The sequence below is a fragment of the Calidris pugnax genome, unplaced genomic scaffold, assembly GCF_001431845.1.
Source record: "Calidris pugnax isolate Ruff unplaced genomic scaffold, ASM143184v1 scaffold20, whole genome shotgun sequence".
In the NCBI taxonomy this organism is placed as follows: domain Eukaryota; kingdom Metazoa; phylum Chordata; class Aves; order Charadriiformes; family Scolopacidae; genus Calidris; species Calidris pugnax.
The window spans coordinates 27,724,395-27,744,914 of NW_015094510.1; the positions used below are offsets into that span (position 1 = coordinate 27,724,395).

The window sequence follows — 20,520 nt, forward strand, 5'->3', positions numbered from 1 at the left end:
GTAGAAAGTAGTAAAGCCCCTGATGAGAATATTTTCATTTTCTTTGTTGCCTTCCTAGCTCCCAAACTAGATTTTCAAGTAACTGTCTTGAAAAGAGTTGTGGTACACACTCGTAAACTGCTGACGACTTAAAATAGTTGCAAGACTTCTGGCATGCTCTAATGCAATACTCAAACCAACAAGGAGCTCTCAGATTTTGAAAGCTTCAGAAAACATACACACTGATGACAAGAGATATTAGAGTTGAGGTCTGCAATAATGTTTGTTGCATACACATACAGGTTTTTACACAACTGAAATCTGGACAGATCAAGGTACTTCCCATGGAAAAGCAGATTGATTAAAAGCAAGAAAAACAAAACTGAAATACAGATCTGCCTGGTAAATTTAGTGTTACCAAACTATTTTATTCTGTCATGTCATAGGAGGAAACAGTACTCAGTCCATAGCACAGAGAGATAAGAATTCCCACCCTGTATCATATGTGTGACTCATTAGGCTGGCAGCCTGGTTTCATCACTAGCTGCATCCCTTTTTTATTTTTAAAACTCTACTAATTTCCTAATCACAGAAACACTTGTCCCAAAGCATTTCCCAGTAACCCAGGCCTTCTCTCAGTCCTGCCTTTGTTCCTTAAATACATATTTTGGTGCCAACATGAAGATGAAACAGTTCCCAAATATTTTTTTTCCATTAGCCCACGACATATTACTCCAATGCTTTGAGGTCTTTGAAGTAAAAAAAGCCTTGGAAGCTGTAACATCTCTGAAAACATCTTTTGTGCGTAGGGCGAAGGGCACTCTACAGAGTACGGGAAGCGTGGTCACCAACCAGACACACGGGTGGGTGTCTGACCGTGCAAGAGTCACACACTAAGCAGTCAGAGGTCAAAACAGGCAAAGAGAAGTTATACTCAAAGCTGCCAATGACAAGCTCCTATCCACATGATTATTACTTGTTGGAAAAATATTTTTATCTATTCCTTGAAGTGACTTCTCCAAATACCCTACGAATCTAAACAGCCGGTTCCACTGGAAGATGAACATCTGAGTCAAGGTACCAAGACACAATCATGTTTACCAAGCTCAGAAACACACAATGTGAGAAGAGGCTAGTGCAGCTAAATTGTTAATTTGTTAAAATACATATGCATTTAAATCGTCATATTACAACTACATATGGCATAGCTAAGACAATCAAACCACCCTTCAGTTGATACAATTTGCAGTTGTGGAAAAACTTGTATGCAGAGAGGGTGTCGGTGAACCTTTTGCTACAGCCAAATGACCTGTCTCATGGTTAATGCACAGGGACAAGACTTAAGTTGCCTAAACAGAGATGTCTAAGGCTTGTTAGGTGCCTTTGGGTATCTCACACTCCCTCCAGCTAACGCCACTCCTGAATGGCAGTGGGGTCACCATCACATCTGTCAGGCCTGGGTGTGTTTCTGATGCCACCAAACGCCTGGAACATCCACAGCTGGAGCATTTAACTACAAAACAACCCCCCCAACTCAGCGTCTTCCTCTCACAAATGAAAATTAAGTATGCAATGGTTATCTTGCATTGCATTTTCCCTTATGCAAGTACCATCAAGCACCATTTAAATATACAGGCCAAGGTTTTCCAAAAGGGGAAACTGAAGTCCATCACCTCCACAGCCTGGGAATCCGAAGGGTGAAGTTTTCAGAAGAATCTTAAAACAAGATTCATTAATTTCAACCTGCAAACCCAGATGGCATGTGATCAAATTCCTTCAGTTCTTTTGCCTATGTAATCCTGAAAGTGGTTATCTAAAAATGTTAATACAGCTGGTAAAATATTCAAATATTTGCTTGTCCGTGTTACCCTCGTGTTGTGCTCTTTGTAAACACAGCAGACTTCTTTTTTTCCTGTATGTTTTCAACATAAAGCTTTATATACACTTAGGTACAATTTGAAACTCATTCTTTCTGCTATTAGCCAAGTCTGAAGGCACCCAGTGTAGCCAGAGAAAACTAATGAATATGGAACAGAAGCAAATGAATAAAATAATTAAAGTTTTCCTACTTTTTAACTAACAACTCTATTCCTTACTCCTTGGTGGCAAAAGCCTGACTTTGATTCCAGCAAAGAGAAATATCACAGCAAAAACCAATTTCGGGCAATTTTCAGTATCCTGACCTGATCCTTGAAAAGGACAAACAAAAGAAAAGGACTATGCAAATATGCTGCAGTATATCCCCTCTTCAGAAGGAACTCCCTCTCTCTCAACCTCAGCAGTAAAGGGAAGTATTAAAATGAAGGGGCAAAAGAGAACCTCAAAACCTTGCCTCTGCTGCCTCATGAAGAAACAAGACCTTCTTCCCTCCATTCCAGACCGCGGAGGCTCAGCTGAGGGAGCTGGGGATGCATGAACACACAGACAGAGGACAGATGTAGGGGTGAAGAGCTGGTGATCTGCTGTTGCTAGATGGGCTGAGATCACCTTCTTCTGCCTACCTCAGTTATATCCAGGGAAAATTGAGGGTAGCTTAAATCTCATCACACAGGGACACAGAACTGCTGTTTACCTCTCTAGTATATATACTGTGCAGTTTACACTAAATAAGGTCCTGTGTGCATTTTTACATCAATGGACAAACGTGGACTTACTCACGTGGACTGAAGTTCTAAATGAAGATTTTGCACTACAACATCATCACCTACATACAAAAACTCCACACCTTATGAAGCAGGGCTAAAGTTACACAGTTCTTGGAAAGCCAACATAGGTCACTGCTCACATACAGCATGACTGAATCCTGGGTCCTATCCTTTAGTCCAGCCTGACTCTCAGCTGTGGGGAGTGTCTATCAAGAGCTCCACAACTACTCTAGAGGATTATCTAATTTGCTGTTCAGCTCTGATTTTAAGTTTACACACACACACAAAGAAAAATCAGACCCATCTGTAAGAGCATTCTAACAAAAGACTTTGTGTTAGGCTTAAATGTGTAGTCATCTTTTCCCTTCTGGAAAAGGATTAAGTCAACACTATGAAAGCTAGAATAATGAAAGAACAAGACCAGATTTGAAGCATCCCATAGAAACTGAATGGCAATTCTTTGAGTCATAGCCTGCAGTTTTCTGCTCTTCAGTTGAAAGAGGGGGTTTGCTTTGTTTTGAAAACTTTAACCAATTCACATTTGTTACATAGTATCAGAACTTTAAACTTGAAATACACAAGATGCTTCTGATCCACTATTTTCAGTTTAAGGCATGAATGACAAGCAATTCCATCTCAAAGTACAAGAGAAACTTTCCAAGCATTACCAAACGGCAGAAAAAATGGAGCGGTTGGGTTTTTCCTGACTACAGCTTGCTAAAGCAGCTTGTCTGGAACAGGAGTAGTCACCGGACTAGACCAGGATACGTGCTGGCTCTGGCTGGAGGCAGTAAACTACTGTGGCCCAAGCCTTGATCTGCGCTGCCCTGTGCTGCTGTGAAATTAGCAGTTCTTATTTAGAATGATTGCAATAGTAAATGGTATCATCAAGTACGTGTATGACAACAACCTGGGGATAACAATATAGATCACAGTCTCCCCATTTCTATGAGAACATATGAGAGACATTCTTGGGAGCTATCTCCAAAGACTATCTACAGTCCTGCTTAGGACCCAGGCCCATTTCCCGCTAGCAACTCCAAAGAGAGCTCGTCCACCACAGCTTGAAAAAGCAAAGAGGGATGAAAAGAACAGACTCGCAATTTATAGGTCAGTTTCTTGTGACAGGATCCTGGATATTTAGATACAGAAATTTGAACTAGATCATCTCAACTGCGGACGGCTTCCTGTATCTCCCCCACTGCTTTGAACACTGCTCTTTTACATGTCAGAGCTAAAAGCTTTCCTTTTAAAATGCTTATTTCATAGAATCACAGAATGATATGGGGTTGGAAGGGACCTCCGGAGATCATCTAGTCCAACCCCCCCTGCCAAAGCAGGTCCACCTAGAGCAGGTTGCACAGGAATGTGTCCAGGTGGGTTTTGAATGTCTCCACTACCTCTCTGGGCAGCCTGTTCCAGTGCTCTGCCACCCTCAAAGTAATGAAGTTCCTCTTCATGTTTAGGTGGAACTTCTTATGTTCAAGTTTGTGCCTGGTTCCTCTTGTCCTGTCACTGGGCACCACTGAAAAAAGACTGGCCACATCTTCTTGACACCCTTTAAGTATTTATATGCTTATATGATCAGATGCCCCCTCAGTCTTCTCTTCTCCAGGCTAAAAAGACGCAAGTCCCTCAGCCCCCCCCTCATGAGAGATGCTCCAGGCCCCTAATCATCCTTTGTAGTCCTTTATTTACTGTTACCTATTTTCTTCAAGGGGAAAGGACAGATCCTGCCAGTAAACAACTGGCTGCACTGCTGGTGTCAGTAACAGGGACTCGTCTTTTACATACATGGGACCATACATGGTCTTTCATAAACAGGAAATTTCTAGGAAAAGAAAGGATGCACTTGACCAAGCAGAACAAAAGTATCCTCACCACTGGTTGACCAAAAACAGAGCAAAAGTTTCTTTGCCAACATTTAGGCCAATGCAGCAAGGCATGAGCAACCCAGGAATTTTCTGGAGTGCACTTATGATAACTTCTTAACATGGCTGATTGAGGATCCAACGAGGGAACATGTTGGACCTCATACTTACAAACAAGGAAGAACTGGTCAGAGATGTAAATGTCAGGCGCAGCCTTGGCTGCAGTGACTACAAGTGATGAAATTCAGGATCCTGTGAAGACAGAGCAAGGCAAAAAGTAGGATCACAACCCCAAACTTCAGGAGAGTAGACTTGGGCCTGTTCAGGAGAATCCCATGTAATATGAACCTGGAGAGAAGAGGGGCCCAGGAGAGGTGATTGATTTTCCAGGACCACCTCTGCCAAGATTGGTCCACCCTGATATGCAGAAAGTTGGGCAAAGCTGACGGGACGAGACTTGCCCTCACCAGAGGTTACGGAACACTTAAATGGGAAATTCCCAAACATCTGATGGGATGCACTCAAGGGTATTGAAGGAGCTGGTTAATGACATTGTGAGCCCACTCTCGGTAATCTTTGAAAGGTTGTGGTGATTTTGGGATGTTCCTAAGGACTAGAAGAGAGAAAATATCCCTTCTGTCTTCAAGGAAGGAAAGGATAATTCAGGGAACTACAGGCTGGTCAGTCTCACTTTGATCTCTTCAAAGGTGATGGAGCAAATCCTCCTGGAAGCCTTTCCCTAACAAATTATGTAGACTGGGTGAAGGTGACCGGGACCAGTTAGCATGGATTTATGAAAGGGAAATACTCTTGATAAACCTTGTAGCCTTCTATGGCGAGAAGACTGGCTCAGCAGATTAGGAGAGCTGTGGATGCTGTTGTAGCTTTAACAAAGCTTTTGACACTGTCTCTTATACTATCCTCATTGACAAACAAATGAAGTACAGGTAAGATAAGGAGACATTGAGGTGGAGTGAAATCTAGTTGAACTGCTGCACTCAAAGGTTTACGATTAGTGGCATAAAATCCAGCTAGAGGCCAATGAGTATTGGTGTACCCCAGGGTTTGATACCAGGGCAAGTACTGCTTAGCATCTTCATTAATGACCAAGATAATGGGACAGAATATACCCTCAACTAGTTTGCAGAGGATGCATAACTGGGGAGAGCACACCAGATGGGTGTACTCCCATTCAGAGAGACCCTGGAAGGGTAGAGAAATGGGCCAACACATACCTCAGCAAGTTCAAGAGAGGGAAATACCAGTCCTGCACCTGGGGAGGACTAACATCAGGCATCAGTACAGGCTGGGGGCCAACCAACTGGAAAGCAAGTCTGAAGAGAAGGACCTTGGGGTTCTGTTGGACACCAAACTGGCCATGAGGCAGCAATGTGCATTTGCAGCACAGAAGGAAAAGTGTCACCAGCAGGTAGAGGGAGGTGACCCTTCCCCTCTGCTCAGCCTTGGTGACACACATCTGGAGCGCTGGGTCCAGCTCTGCGCTCCCCAGTAAAATACTGGAGAGTTTCCAGTGAAGGGCAACAAACTTAACCAAGGGACTGCAGCATCTGTCATACTAGGAGAAGCTGAGAGAGCTGGAACTGGAGAAGAGAGGGCTCAGGGGAGATGTTATCCATGTGTATAAACACCCGATAGGAGGGAAAAAAGAGGACAGTAATTGACTTCTCACTGTTGTACAGTGACAGGACAAGAGGCAATGATCACAAAGTAGAACACTAGAAATTTTTTTTAAACATAAAATAGAAAACTTTCTTACAGTGAGGGCATTCAAACAATGGCCCAGAGAATATGTGGAGTCTCCATCCCAACTTGACATGGCCTTGAATTGATACTGCTCAGTGCAGGGGATTGGACTAGAAGATCTGCTGAGGTCCCTTTCAGACTGAATGATTCTGTGATTAAATTTGGTAGAAAGCAAGTAAAGACCTGTTAATTTGATTCTTGGATACAGAAAGACTGTTATATTAATAGATTTAACCTGCTTTAAGGCTCTATAGTGTGCACAGCATGCATTCATATTTGGCTCATTTCATGTAGGTGGTCAAGAAAGTAAATTGAGCATAGGAAAGCAGGTCCTAAATATTTATGCTAATAGCTGAATAAACATTAAGGAAAAGTGTCTGATCAGGAGCTACTTCTGGAACGTATTCATTGCAGCTTGTAGGAGAAGTTGAACCTAAGTCCACCCACCAAGTCTGAGCTATGCTAACTAGCTAACACTTACACAACTGTTTTGGATTTATGTGACATACAATCCAAACCCATTTTAGAAGTCTCTGGGTAACTTCTTGGGTTGGGTAACAGAATATGTCCAGTATGTTCAAGTGAACATACTTCGTTTACAGCTCAAGTTGAACAAAAAGATTAAGAATGACATATCAAGCAGAAAGAACTCACAGGAATAACCCATTTATGAATAAATAATATCCTTGCCTTATGGGCTAACACATCTATTTAAACAAACAACAGCTATCATATAGATGTAAATAAGAGCTGTATTTAAATTTCATTTTTAAAAGCCTCATTTAAAGGTAATTGACTTGATTAGGAACTAAAAAAAACCTGGGCCTTTAGCCCAGAAATGTCTTGCAGGAGCTTTTATTAATAAGCTAATGAAAACCACATCAAGTCATCAGAAGATTAAAACTGACCTTCTAAACCACGGTGCAAGGGATCAGATAATCCTTATGAGTTACCCAATTAGTTACTAACCAATTTGTCATTTAATCATTTATATAGCCATAAAAAAACCCCTCATCTCTCTGCCATTTCCTCCTCTCTCTAATCACTGATGAAGCATGAACCTCTCGCCTCCCCACAGACAGGTTTCTCACTCTGCACCCACATGACTGGGGTCAGGATGGTGAATGCGGTAGGTAAATGTATGTGTTATCTGTGGGCTTGTAAGTGAAAGCCTAAAGCACAGTAACCTCAGTAATTAATGGCAATAAAACCGAACTCCAAATCCGATAATCAAGACCAATTTTATAGACAGACCAGTTACCATAGAACAGCCTACCAAGGAGAAGTATTCCTTAAGCCACTTAATTCTAAATCACCATTTCATAATCTTAAGCAATCTTACATTTGCTTTAACCTCCTATAACTAACTGGATACAGCAACTGCCCATAGCAATGGTGCCTACTAAAGGTTCACTCAGTATACAAAAAAATAATTAAGCACTAGAGCAGCAGTGGGAAGAAGAGATTCGATGGCTGCCACCAAACTCTTAAAACTCTTACCGACCTCTAGTCTGATGGGCATACTGTGTGATCGACGATGATGCCTGTGAGATAACCTGCACACGGCTTTGGGCAATTATACCGAACATCAATGCTTGAACGAGACAAGGTCCTTTTATTTCCATTTAAATATAAAAGCAAAAGCTTCACGGTCACCTACCTCATTGCAACATTGCTGCCATCAATAACTATTGGCCTCAGGTTGTCACCATCCTCTGTCACATCCTCCTGCAGTGGAGACTCTGACCTCTGAGACTCTATGGAAGACGCCTCACGCATTACAGTAGTGTTAGCATTAGTTACAGTCTGATCAGTCTCAGTTTTATTCCCAAGTTTGACAAGTTCTCCCAAAATATCATTTATTAAAGCATCAGTACCAAGTTTATTTAATACAAGTTGAACCTGCTCTTCAGAGTAACCCAACTTAAGTGCAAACTCCAGTTTGGTTTGATATTCTTTCACTACATCAGGGGGCTTTTTGACTTCCTTAGGTACTATCTGAGCCTCTTCTATCCTAAAGTCTTGCAAGATTTCATTTCTTTTTAGTATATGAGGCTCTAAGCAAGGAGATCGGCACAGCTGCCGGTGAGTCTTAGGCAATAAATGTGATTCTGATGCAGAATTATTCAGTCTCTCTGAATCATTATCAGAATTTGTGCTTTCTTCAGAGTCACAGCTGGAGCTTCCAGAAGTCTCTTCAGATGCCTCCTTGTCTACATCTTCTTTCCTAGAATTCACCTTATCCATCGTTGGCTTCTCCGCCATTGACCAAGGTACAGTTGCATTTATTTGTGTGCCAGTGCTCCCCACATAAAGGTGGCCTAAGTCATGCCCCAGATGATCCTTCAAGCCCATGAAGCTGCTGCATGTACTTGACTCCACTTTGCTGTTTTTCTTGTATTCCTGAATATAAAGTGTTCCGTATTCCTAAAGAGAGAACAAAAATGTTGCAACTGGTTACATATCTTACTTGCTTTGTATGTTCTTGCTGCTTCCTCAGAACCACATTTATTCTCTCCCAGCAGCAAAATATGACGTGGGATTTTTTGTTTTTTTTTTTTTAAACTGGAAAACTTTTTGGGGAAAAACTTTTCCTAAGGCACATCCATAGCCACACCAACAAAAAAACTGATCATCTCTTTTCTGAGTGTATCAAATGCTTTATCTTAAACATTTCTAGAAAGGGGTTTATGAAAGAATAGGAAAGCAAACACTGAGAGTTTACCTACTGTAATGCAGAGACAGAAGTCTTGTCATGATTTAAAGGGACTGAGACATTACTTCTAGCTTAAGGCAGTATTGTAACAACAAAAAAACCCTCTGCTATAAAATATAAGCACTAGAAAAGCTTTTTAAACTGAGTACCTTCAACTCTATGCTGAATAGAAAGAAATTAGCATAGTACTAGATTATTTGGTTAGGCAAATATAAGACATCATAACACATAAAATGAATTAGTGACAGAAAACATGATTAAATATAAACTTAGTGGCCCTAAAAGACACTGTCACTTCAACTGAATACACTCAAACTATTTCTGAATTCTTTTATAAAGTGATAATTAAGGAAGACTAATTGGTCTCTAAAGATTGCTGCATTATGAACACATACTGCGTTTAGAGACATGGGTTGATCTTATGGCAAATAAAGCCAATGGAAGTCTTTGCACCGATTGCAACAGACCACTCATCAAGCTAACAAGGCAACAAAATGAAAAGCTGATTCCGACTCTCGAACGAGACTTGTGCAAACCTTTTGCTGAATCAAAACTAAATACATAGATAGGAGTCATGTAGGAAAAACAGAAGAAGAAAAGTTACAGCTTTCTGGATGTACGTACTTGCCACATCAGCTTTTTCAGGAGGAATTTTGCATAACCGTAGTTATACAGAAGTTAGCTACCCATTGCATCACAAGAATTACCTCCACAACCCACATTTAAAGGCAGATTGCTATCTCTTTCCCTTATTTTGTTCTTTTAAACAGGAATCTTTGCTAACTGCTTCAATATAGAAAGTAAAAGATAAATTATTTCTCAGAGATAAAAATGGACCATATGGACCAATTGTACTACAAGGTTACCATGAAAAAGAAGAATTTACATTAAGGGAAGACTATGAAACAAAGAGTTCTTTCACACTTCCATCTTGCAAAGCAGAACATAAAAGCCAGATATAGAGGCAAAGGACTTCAACTGAACTTGACAAATACATTACAGACACAAGCTTCATAAACAAGGATATATCAAGAAAAAATATTATGTCAAACAGAATCTCTTGATCTATACTAATACAAATTACAGGTGTCTCACAAATAGCCAAAATCTGTCAGCAAATACATTAACCCTCCCATCCCCTTACAGGTTAGCATTTTAAAATTGCCCAGTATTTTAAAAATACTATGTAATTGTCTCTTCTTAGGATAAAGATACGAGAGTGCACACACAAGAAATTCAACCAGGCTTAAGACTAGAGAGAATCAAGCAAAAAATATCCAATCCATGGCTCAGTAAAAGCAGGCTCTATAGGTGCCGAATGCCAAGACATCACCACTGTGGTGGTGCTTTTTGGTTATAGGGTACAAAAACTCAGTTTACCTAAGCATTTCTGGTTTAAATAAATAAATAAATCATCACTACTTTCATTACCCACACCTTAATCCAAGCAAGATGGGTAGGAAAGAAAGTAGACTAAAGTTTCATTTAGATCTGGTCTTGTTAGAAGGCAGTAGGGCTGCAATGCTCTCAAGGAGCATATCAAGGACTATTACTTTCTCTTTACTCACAGCTTTAGGATTTCAAGCAACACCACAGATTAAACACAATGAGAATTTAGGAAATGAACCTTTCCACAGTGATTTATTAACTAACGTAATGCACTCGATAGCACAGTGCTAGTAACAAAACACAACCATATCCCAATAAAAGGATACAGTTAAAAAACCAACACTGTGGCCTTCACAGGACTGACACACACACACACAAAAAATAAAAAAAAAAATCTCAAACAAGAAACCCCTATTGGAAGCGAGGCTGCTTAGCAACCAGCCTTTAGTTGCTAGGATGCACTCCTTTAACATACCATCATGAATACTAGCACAGCGAAAGAATAATTTGGTATGAACAAAAGCCCATGAAAGAGAGCGGGACTTAAGTGCGTCTGGTTTCCCCTCGGAGAACAATGCAGCTGCCAAACCAATCTGGAAGCCCCGACATCATTGTTCCACCAACCCCACAATCTGCTCTGACTCGAGGAAGTCTAGTTAATGGGCAACACTTTTAAGCTGGACTGAAAAGTTGAGCTGGCTCATGTACCGCCGCCGCAGAGTACGGGGAGATAATGGGTCACTGCCTAAATCCATGTACTGTGAAATGTCATTTTAGTATTGAACTAAAAGCAGAGGGAGGAGGATTTTTGGAAGGGGGGGTAAGAGGAGGCTGCATATTAACAGCATAGAATAAACAAAGCTTGAAGTGCACACATCAGAAAGAGGATTTATTTTTTTTTTAGTGTTAGTTAAAATAATACTTAAGTCATTCTCCAATCACTTCTTCCTTGAAGTTTAAGTGCTTTACAGCAAACACAATCATAACACCCTCCAGTGGGATTCAAAGAAGTCACTAGCATATGAATGTGTCTGAAGATCAGGCATTATATGAAACATACTTAAGATGATTTGCACATCAACTACGTATGAAAAATGACCGTAAACTGAGCTTTGTCCATTGTTGGGAATGTATACATAATCAGCCTCACATCTATCTGCTTTAAGTCTCCTGTCAATCTCCATCTCCTTCCAATATTTAATTGCTTCTTTTGCACAGAACTCTTACTGCTTTCCAGAAACTATTTAAAGAAGGAAGTAATAAGAGCAACAGCTTTAAAATCTGCCACAGACAGTATATAGTCACCATACTATTGCCTTTAAAGGGTGGATAAAATGATGTTTAATCTCTAAATCCAAAGCTAAAGATTTCTGAAAGTTTTGCATAAGCAGTACACTATTCCTGGCATTTGGCCTAAACTCTGCATGCAAACTATTTATTTTCAGACAAATTTTTACAAGGTCTGTGAACTTTGTACACCATATTCGTGGTCAGGAACATCTCTGTGAAATGCTAGACTTTGGAGCTCCCAACATGATGTCTTTTATAAGATTCATTGATTAGAACCATGCAAATTGGATGTCACTGCTGAACCCTGCTGGAATTGATTATTTTATCTTGATTTGATTAGTGAAGAGCAACATGCCAGCCAGTCTATTTGAATGAATGTGTATTCCAGATAAACACTAGTGTACCTATATATAGGACAACGAAGCTCCCATTTATCCAAGGAGTAACAACAGATAAGAAGAATTCCTTGCACTCTTTATTTACAAGGAACTCTCTTTATGCACATATGGTTTTAAAGTATGCTTACTGATACGATGCAATATAGCTAAGAAAAATATCTGCTATGAATTCTGATCAACTGAAAGCCAAACAAACACAAATCAGCCAAAAAATTATTGTCAAGAATGTCTTCAACTTGTCTTCAACTGTCACCACAGCTGAGTAACAGAATTTGTATTTATGAAAAAGTTAATAAAACGGTTAACTCCCAATTTAGACATGGTTATGAAAATGTAACTTTTAAACTATAGTCTTTTTAAAACTACAGTATCTCACATTACGTTCACCATTAAAGGCCTAAAATACTGTATTACTGAGTCAATGGCATTTATCAAGTATAACCATAATACTCTGGATGAGCACTGTGCTACTACATTGTAGAAGAGCAATATTTTCCCATTTCTTAGAAGTCACCACTATTTTCCACTAACCATTAACAATAATCAGCCCATTAATTCATCTTCACACAAACCAGAAATATTTCTCAAAGGGATGTGGGCAAGTAAATCATCTAATCTTTTATTGTGTATTCAGAATATCTTCCACTTACAATTGAGCATAAGAAAAGCAATTTAATGCAAATTTAGTTCAGAGCAAAATAACAAGAAGTACTGTGTCATGTGACACAGTGTAACAGAAACTGTGTATTCTCAAAAGGCCGTCAAAAGTTTCTGAAGATACATACTACAGTGAAATAGTTCAGCATGTTTCCACATAGGCAGAATTTTTCCTAAGTCTTCTAAACACAAAATGGAAAATATTGAATTCACAGTTTGTTGAAGCGCTGTCATTACTTGTCACAAAAAGAAGTGCAGAGATGATCAGAAAAGAAAAAAAAAGGAACATATCAGTTATCCAAATGATAAAGATACTGCAACAATGCAAATAAAATAATGAATATGTAATAAATACCTACTGCTGTAGTTTCTATGTATTTAATTACCATTGTATTTCAGCGAGTGCTGTTGTCTGCATCATTCTATCCAACAAAGGAAGGATGTCCCATTGAACAGATTGGTTAATGCTCTGGGGCAACAGATGTCTACTGGAACTGCAGGAGACCAGCAACTGGTGGCCTGCCCATCTTCTGAAAACTTTCAATAGACTCATGCATATGTTCACACAATAGGGCATGTGGTAGAAATGCAAACCTCTTTTTAACCCTTTTATATGCTCTCTTTCCCTCCCAACTGATATATGAAGGTCTTTGTTTTGTTTTTTTCTTTACAGGATCCTTGGAACACAGGCTCATGGAGTATAGAGTGTTTGTTCTTCAGCCTAACATCTGAACTCAAAACATAAAACAAAACAGATTAGAAACTATAAAAATAGCCAGGCTAGATCTGACACACGAATAGCTTTCAAAGCACAAAACCTATGACTGGGACATGTTTCCACCTGAGAGCATCCTAATGCTCTGTCTTGCACTACAGCATCTTCATATAGCCCCCAGTAGAGCTCTTCCTATTTTCACAAACACAGGAAATTTCATCCATTGTATGGCATAATGGAAAAGTTCTTTTGATATTTTGTTTTTAAAGCTTTTTCTACCAGTCACAAATTAAATAATAGCTTATTTGCAAAAAAGGGTAAATGCCTATAACTTAAAGTTGAAACCTCCCCTTCCCCCCAGGGGGCTAGAGGAGAATTTGTTCTGTTGATGGTTATTGCCCACCATTTTCAAAGTCTTGGGAACACACCATTACCAATGCCTTTGAAAGTTCCTTAATCGAATGCACTGGGTGAGCTCATTGCTCTTCATATACTTAGTCTTCAGACATAACTGTTTTTCTTTCCCTCTTTTTCCAAGAGACACCCAAAGTGTGCAAATCTCAGCTGACACACACGTACTAGCTACCTTGTCCAAATGCAAACTGATACGCTGAAACTCCAGAAAGGTGAAACGTCCCGTTTCTGCAAAGAGAAGCCCGTATACTTACGTTCGCTGGAAAACACACAGACATTGGTTTCTTGTAGCTGTTCCAGAAGCAACTCCTTAACACGATTTCAGCTGCAGACTTCAGGCAAGCGAGCAGAACAATGAATGGACGAACAGATGGACCCGCGATGTCTTTGCTTAACCTATTACTGAGCGGCCGCGGAGCCAATCACGACCGGCAGAGCTCACAATTAGTTGGCCAGGCAGATGCAAGGCAACCTCCCCACCCTGCATCAGGTTCGGAGGTTTCTAAGATAAGCAAGTTGATGTCATTCTCAGGGTCTGCCCCGGGCAGCATGTGTATTAACGAGGGGTGTGCAGCAACAATAGGCCATACAAAAGAGACTAGCAGGCAGCTGCTGTATGAGAGCCAGAGTCATTAGGGAGCAGGCTGCCAACAAGAAACACCTGGCTTGGGCAGACTTCAGCTTCTCCTCATTGTTTCTAATTCATGAAACAAAGAAAGGAATTATTTTTAAGTAGTAAAAGTTGTGAGTTCCTATTAAAATATATCAGTCTTATGGGATATAACCCCTTCCGCTATGGAAACAGTAAGTTCTTTGTGAGAAAAAATTATTAAAGAGAAATAAATCTATCAGTAGCCATTTGTATTCCCCTTTTCTCGTTAGCAAAATTAATCATATTGGTACAAAGTGCAAGGCAGTATGAAAGGAGCCCACACTAGACATTGAAATGTATTCAGACACCGCTTCCTGAATTTCCTGACACTTCTGAACATCAGTCAATAAATGTAATAAACTTGCATTTACACACAACTCTAACAGAGTACTTGTGGGCAATTCCAACAGAAGGTGAAACCGATTAAACTAAAACCACATAATAGTAATACATGAAATAATGGGTATTTTTAAGCAGTGGCATTGAAACATTAGGGCACTTGACAGAAAGGAGCTGTGAACCATTCTTTTGTCCTAGAGTCACTCATATTTGTTTGCAACAGAACTTCTTTCCCTTTTATTTCACAGCTCTGTTCGAGATGCCAAGATCTTCCTGTCTCTTTGCAATGATGAAATATTTGAACAAAAGTCAGGAGCTAGGCCATAGTCAGCTTTTTATCGTTTTGATTTTTTTATTGAAATAAGCCACATGGAAACACAAGTTCCAGTCCACAGCTCCCCTCACTGCCCAACACTTCCAACACCAAGCCCTGCAGCACACATATTTAGCAATAGAACAGTAGTAAGGTTTGATGCTTGATAAAACAAGTGAAGCGATGGGGACTTTCAAATAAAGTTGCCATTGCTTGTAACTTCAGTGAAGACAGCTCAGCAAAGAGAAGGAGGGGATTCTACGTTAGCAAATGTTCATCTGAACAACTACTAGAAAAGTGTATTTACTGAACTTCACCCTCATTACATGACTAAAAGCGATACTGAGAACCACAGTGGCAGCTGTCCTGCTCTGCTTGGGAGGACAGGCGATCTGCTGGGAAACATCTACTGTGATTTAAAAGCAAAAAAGAATGTGAATACGTTTGTTTTGAGTAATTTCCCAAGCTTCATGTGGATATTAAATCAATTCAACATAGTAAATGAAATCACATACCATCATGCTATCGCACTGATGCATTTATCATGTGCCCAGATATTAGGATACAAAGCAGATACCCCAACTATAGTTTCTCTGCACTGTCCATTAGAGACTCCTAGGAACAACTACTAGGGCCAATCTTTTGGAGCTTTTAAGTCGGAGGCAGGAGGAGACTCCTCACTAATTTCTGCCACTGCGAGCACAAAGAGTGAGAGAAAGCTACCCACGAGCACAGTGGGACGCCTGATCTCCAGCACTGGATTAAGCCTCTTTGCAAACAGCGAATAAAAGCAGTGATCTGAAAAAGCTAATCAGTCCCTGCTGTGGTATTTAGACTACCTCAGTTGCCGGTATTGGATAATGTTAAGCATATTAAAACTTCTGTAGGCAAAATAAGAAGCCAGTCCAGTTCACCTATGTCCAAGAACTGCCCTTAAATGCAAGCAGGATCACTTGGCTAGTCATTAGTTGAATATCTTTCTGATTAGAGCCAGGCACTTCTTTTGCAATACCAGGAATGCTTGTTTTGGCAGAGGACATGTATAATACCCTTTATGTACATCTGTAACAAATTGAGAACTCCACAGCAGAGAAGTGGTGTACTTAGTTAGGGCTCTACAAGCACAACTAGGGCAAGTGTATGATCTGCCTTAAAAATAAGGTTGTAAGAAGTTTACTTGCAAAGATATTTCCCGTCAATGTCTTCTACAGGAACAATGAGAATACACTATCCACCCCCGAAACGATTCTCAGTACTCCAAGGGCATGTCTTCAGGGAACCAGGTCTAAACTTTAGTTGCAAATTAATGTTCATGCTACCTCCACGCCGCAGTACTTACTATGACCAAAGGCAGAACAGATACAATCTGAAGACTTACGTTATATTGCTTAATTTACACCAAATATTCTATCAAGCCATAGTTGCATGAATTAAGTAGACATTTTCTTGTGCATAATGTCAGCCACTTAAACCAGCTGCCTGTTCTGGAAGCATCTTCTCAACTCTTCCCTAAAAGACATTTGGCTGTCCAAGGCTTACAAGGTGTCAGATCATTCTGTTACATCATTGTGATGCTTGTGATGATAACCTGATCTAGTGGAAGATTTCCCTGCTCTTTGCAGGAGGGTTGGACTAGATGACCTTGAAAGGTCCCTTCCAACCCAAAGCATTCTAGAATTCTATGATTCTATGACAGAAAAGCATTTGTATTAAGGTTTAACCAGTACATGAGGCTTCCTACTGAGAATGATGAAGTCAACAAAGGAACCTTCGTAAGAAGCACTGTGGCATTCATGTCACATCTGTCATGGGCTCTAACAGCATCACTAGAAGGTACACAGTGTGAATGAACAAAGAGGTCTCTACTTCTTGTGCTAAAACCTCCAAATCCAATAACCTGACTAGTTCAATCATCTCCTTTTACCATATCTAAAATACAAAGAGTCAGTAAGTTAAATTCAGTTCCCAAAATACAGCAAAAAGTAAGATCTTCAAATTTCTGGTCTTGCAAGAACAGTAAGCTATAAACACCTATTTTTGCAGCTTGTAGAGACTGGACATTGTGTGCAGAGCTCATCAGGCCCCTCATGCCACCGGATTAAACAGCACAGAATCATGAATTGGCTGGAGGTGACCCAGGGATCCTGTGGCAGGAGGACATTTCCAAATGGCACACAGCAAGGTGATGGGATGCTCCAGACAGATGAGGACCAGGGTGAACCTCTTGGCCGGGTGAGGGGTGGGAAGGAGAGCGTCCCCTCCCCCCTGCTGCCCAGTTTGGTATGAAAAGCATGCATGGGAGGATCAGAAAGACCAAGGGAGGGAGAGCTGGAGCAGCTGGGAAATTCAGACAGCGTAGGCTGAAGATATTAGGGAAACACTACTATAAAGGGAGAAAAAAACCCAGAAACAACCAACTAAAAAAAAGCTGCTAGTTCCAGCCAACTCTTCTCGTTTCAAACACATTGAAAACAAAGCCTTACTTAAAAAGAAGTTATTTTATGCAAGCATACAAAATGGTCATTCTGTAACTCAAGTGGTATTATTGCAGCAATTAGAAAGACAACTTTTCCCATTATAGCATTTAATTATCCTTTATTGCAGAACTTTATGCTAAACCTCCAGTAATAAATGATCCATTTGCAAGAATACACTGCACAATCAAATCAATCCACCACTGCACAACCAAATCATGCCACCGCATTTCTGAAACAGAGATGAAGGTTGTATGCTTCAGACGAAACTCAATGCTGTGCCACGGCAAATATCCTACATATGCTGTTGGACTTGGGAGCTGCAAGGGAGATGCTTATCTTCAAAACTATGAAGTGGCAATACAACAGAAATTCTTCTTTTCCAGTTAGCATGTTAAGAGATGCAAACTATCTTAAGAATAACACTTTGGAAGACGTTTACTTAGTTGTGAGGAATTTAAGTGCTGCTCTACAGACTGTATCTACACACAGACATAAAAAGAAAAAAACCACCACCACTTCTACAGCCATGCAGAGGAGTGAATTAAATGACCAGTAAAAAGTGTGTAGAATTCAGAAAAATAACTGATAAACTGATCTTATGATAAAGATGAGTAATGCTTTGCCTACACAATAAATAGCCTTAAAAAAATAAATTTAAAAGGATCAAGTGCATTTTCAAATGCAGTGTAATTTCTCTGGATAAAAATATGCACTTTCAAATGCATTAAAATAAAGGAGCCAAAAGTTCTTTCACTCTTTGAAAGAAGACTCCACAGTTTGTAGTTATCTTTTAAATTTAAAAAAGCAGAGAAGCATTTTCCAGCAGGCCATCATCTTAAAAGAAGGTTAGAAAGTCTAGTTTCTAGTATAAACCCATTAGATCATTAGTATCAACTGCATGCAAGACTTGAGCAAACCGTTGCATCATTTATCATGACATGTTCTAGTATGTTTTTAAGAGAAGAGGAAACCCTAAATTTTATCCTAAGTAGTGATTAAGGCCAGGCTGGATGGGGCTTTGAGCAACCTGGTCTTGCAGGAGGTGTCCCTGCCCATGGCAGGGAGTTGGAACTCGATGATCTTTAAGCTCCCTTCCAGTTCTAAGCATTCTATGACTCTCTTTCTTTCTTGCTGGCCATGAGTATAAGCAGATCCAGCGTTTCCTTGTCTGTGGGTAGACAAAGGCCCTGACCATGAGCTGTTCACCAAGAGATGACACAGTGCCCATCTGCAGCTGCACCTGACTGCACAGCTTGCCTACTGAAGGAGCCCAACAGGCTTGAGCCCTACCAGCCAACGGCACAGAAAGCGTAAGGCAGCATCCTGCCATGGCAAAAACACTGGCATCACCCAGCAGTATCACACTGAGAAGTTACTCTTGAAATGAAACACATTTTCTGAAGCACAGACTTTCGAAATGAAAGTGAACAGTATCAGGGAAATGTTTTCCTTTACCAGAGAACATAAGTAATTTGATAATTTCCCCAGTCTGGCCAGGTAAGTTTCAATTTTGTGAGGCTTGTATCTGTAGGGGTAGATCCTTTCACTCCCTCCTCTGAGATAGTCATGTCTAAGACCCACCCCATGCTGTGAGTCTTCCTTTAGGACTGTGGCCTCAATTCTCCTTTCCTGCCCAAAAAAAAGTATCTTTTTATTTTATGTAAAAACGCAAACATACAGGAAAAATAGAACAGTTGCCACTAGCACCAAGAGACAGGGCTTTCTTTAAAACAGCACTTGAATCCAGTATCTTTTATTTCTTTCTGCCCTTCTTGGGGATGTGAGAGCCCAAAACATCTTAAGTTATTAAGAAAATTCCCCGGATTAAAAAACCTTAAAAAAGAAAATAATTTAAGTGTGACCTGCCACTGGTTTTCAGGTTCCAGTCTACAAACACCAAAGAGTCTATCCTATTTTTACACACTTTGCCAAAGAAACCCAAGAAAATCCAACCCGCAGTTCAGCTCCTTTGATGCTGGGCCCTCCTGCTCTATGGCAAGTTTTGAGGGGTCTGGAAGCCAGAAAACATCAAAAACCCCTGCCATGCACTAAGATGGCTATCGAGCAACCGCTCCCATCGACACCAGGGCGGCGTGGAACACGCTGCCAATTTCTGCAACAAATGGCAGAACAGTGTTTATTTTAAGATTACCACCGGAAGGCACTCCGTTTAATTTCTTTCTTAATTTTATCATTTGCTGAGAATTGAAGCTGAGACACTGAGACACAAAGCACTCTAGAAAAAAAAAAAAGTTGCCAGCGATACACGTTAGATTTGATCTCTTCCCACTTTCAGAATGAGTCACGCTGTCTGGATGCTTTCTGAGCACGAAAATTTGAACTGCCTAATTAACTTTCCCTGTGACAATATTGGGCGGCCAGACAATGCCTACAACTGTACAAAGTGTACGCCGTCATGCTTAGCAAAGTACTTTTATTCAAATTTGTTCTGTCAGAAGAAAATCCTCTAACAAAACTAACATGGTTATGTGGAAAAAAAAAAGTATGCTCTTAATTGAAATACAAATTTAAGAGACTTAGCTAGTCAACCTAACATCTTTTATCTGTGCCACAGACTATTATTAAGAGTTTGAAAGGCTTGTCAGAGCAAAATAGGCCTCTCAAACTGTCTAGCGACATGGCCAGGTTGTGTTTCAGGTCATGCTGCTGGCAACAGAGCTCCATAATCTCTGGGGTTCCTGGACGGAGTTCAAGGTGTTGGTTGGACTCAGCATCGCCCTAAATGGCTTCACAGGGTTATGCTTATTTGAGAGACAATTCCTGTGCCTGTACCACACGGCTGCAGTTGTCATTTTGGACTGGAGCCTTCTGTCAGAGAGCTGCCAGCAGTGGATTTTCTGCAAGACTTTCAGCCTTGCCATTTACTCTCTACCGAGATGA

General features: G+C 40.4%; 1 protein-coding gene across 1 annotated transcript in view; it reads right to left on the bottom strand.

The window, feature by feature from the left end:
* The window catches only part of ZC3H12C (zinc finger CCCH-type containing 12C), a 42,275-nt gene that overhangs the window by 13,948 nt on the left and 7,807 nt on the right, over positions 1 to 20,520 (bottom strand). Inside the window, exon 2 of the mRNA XM_014966108.1 lies at positions 7,920 to 8,686. Coding sequence (XP_014821594.1) covers positions 7,920 to 8,614 — 695 coding nt within the window. The 5' untranslated portion in view covers positions 8,615 to 8,686. The remainder of the gene's footprint in view (positions 1 to 7,919; positions 8,687 to 20,520) is intronic.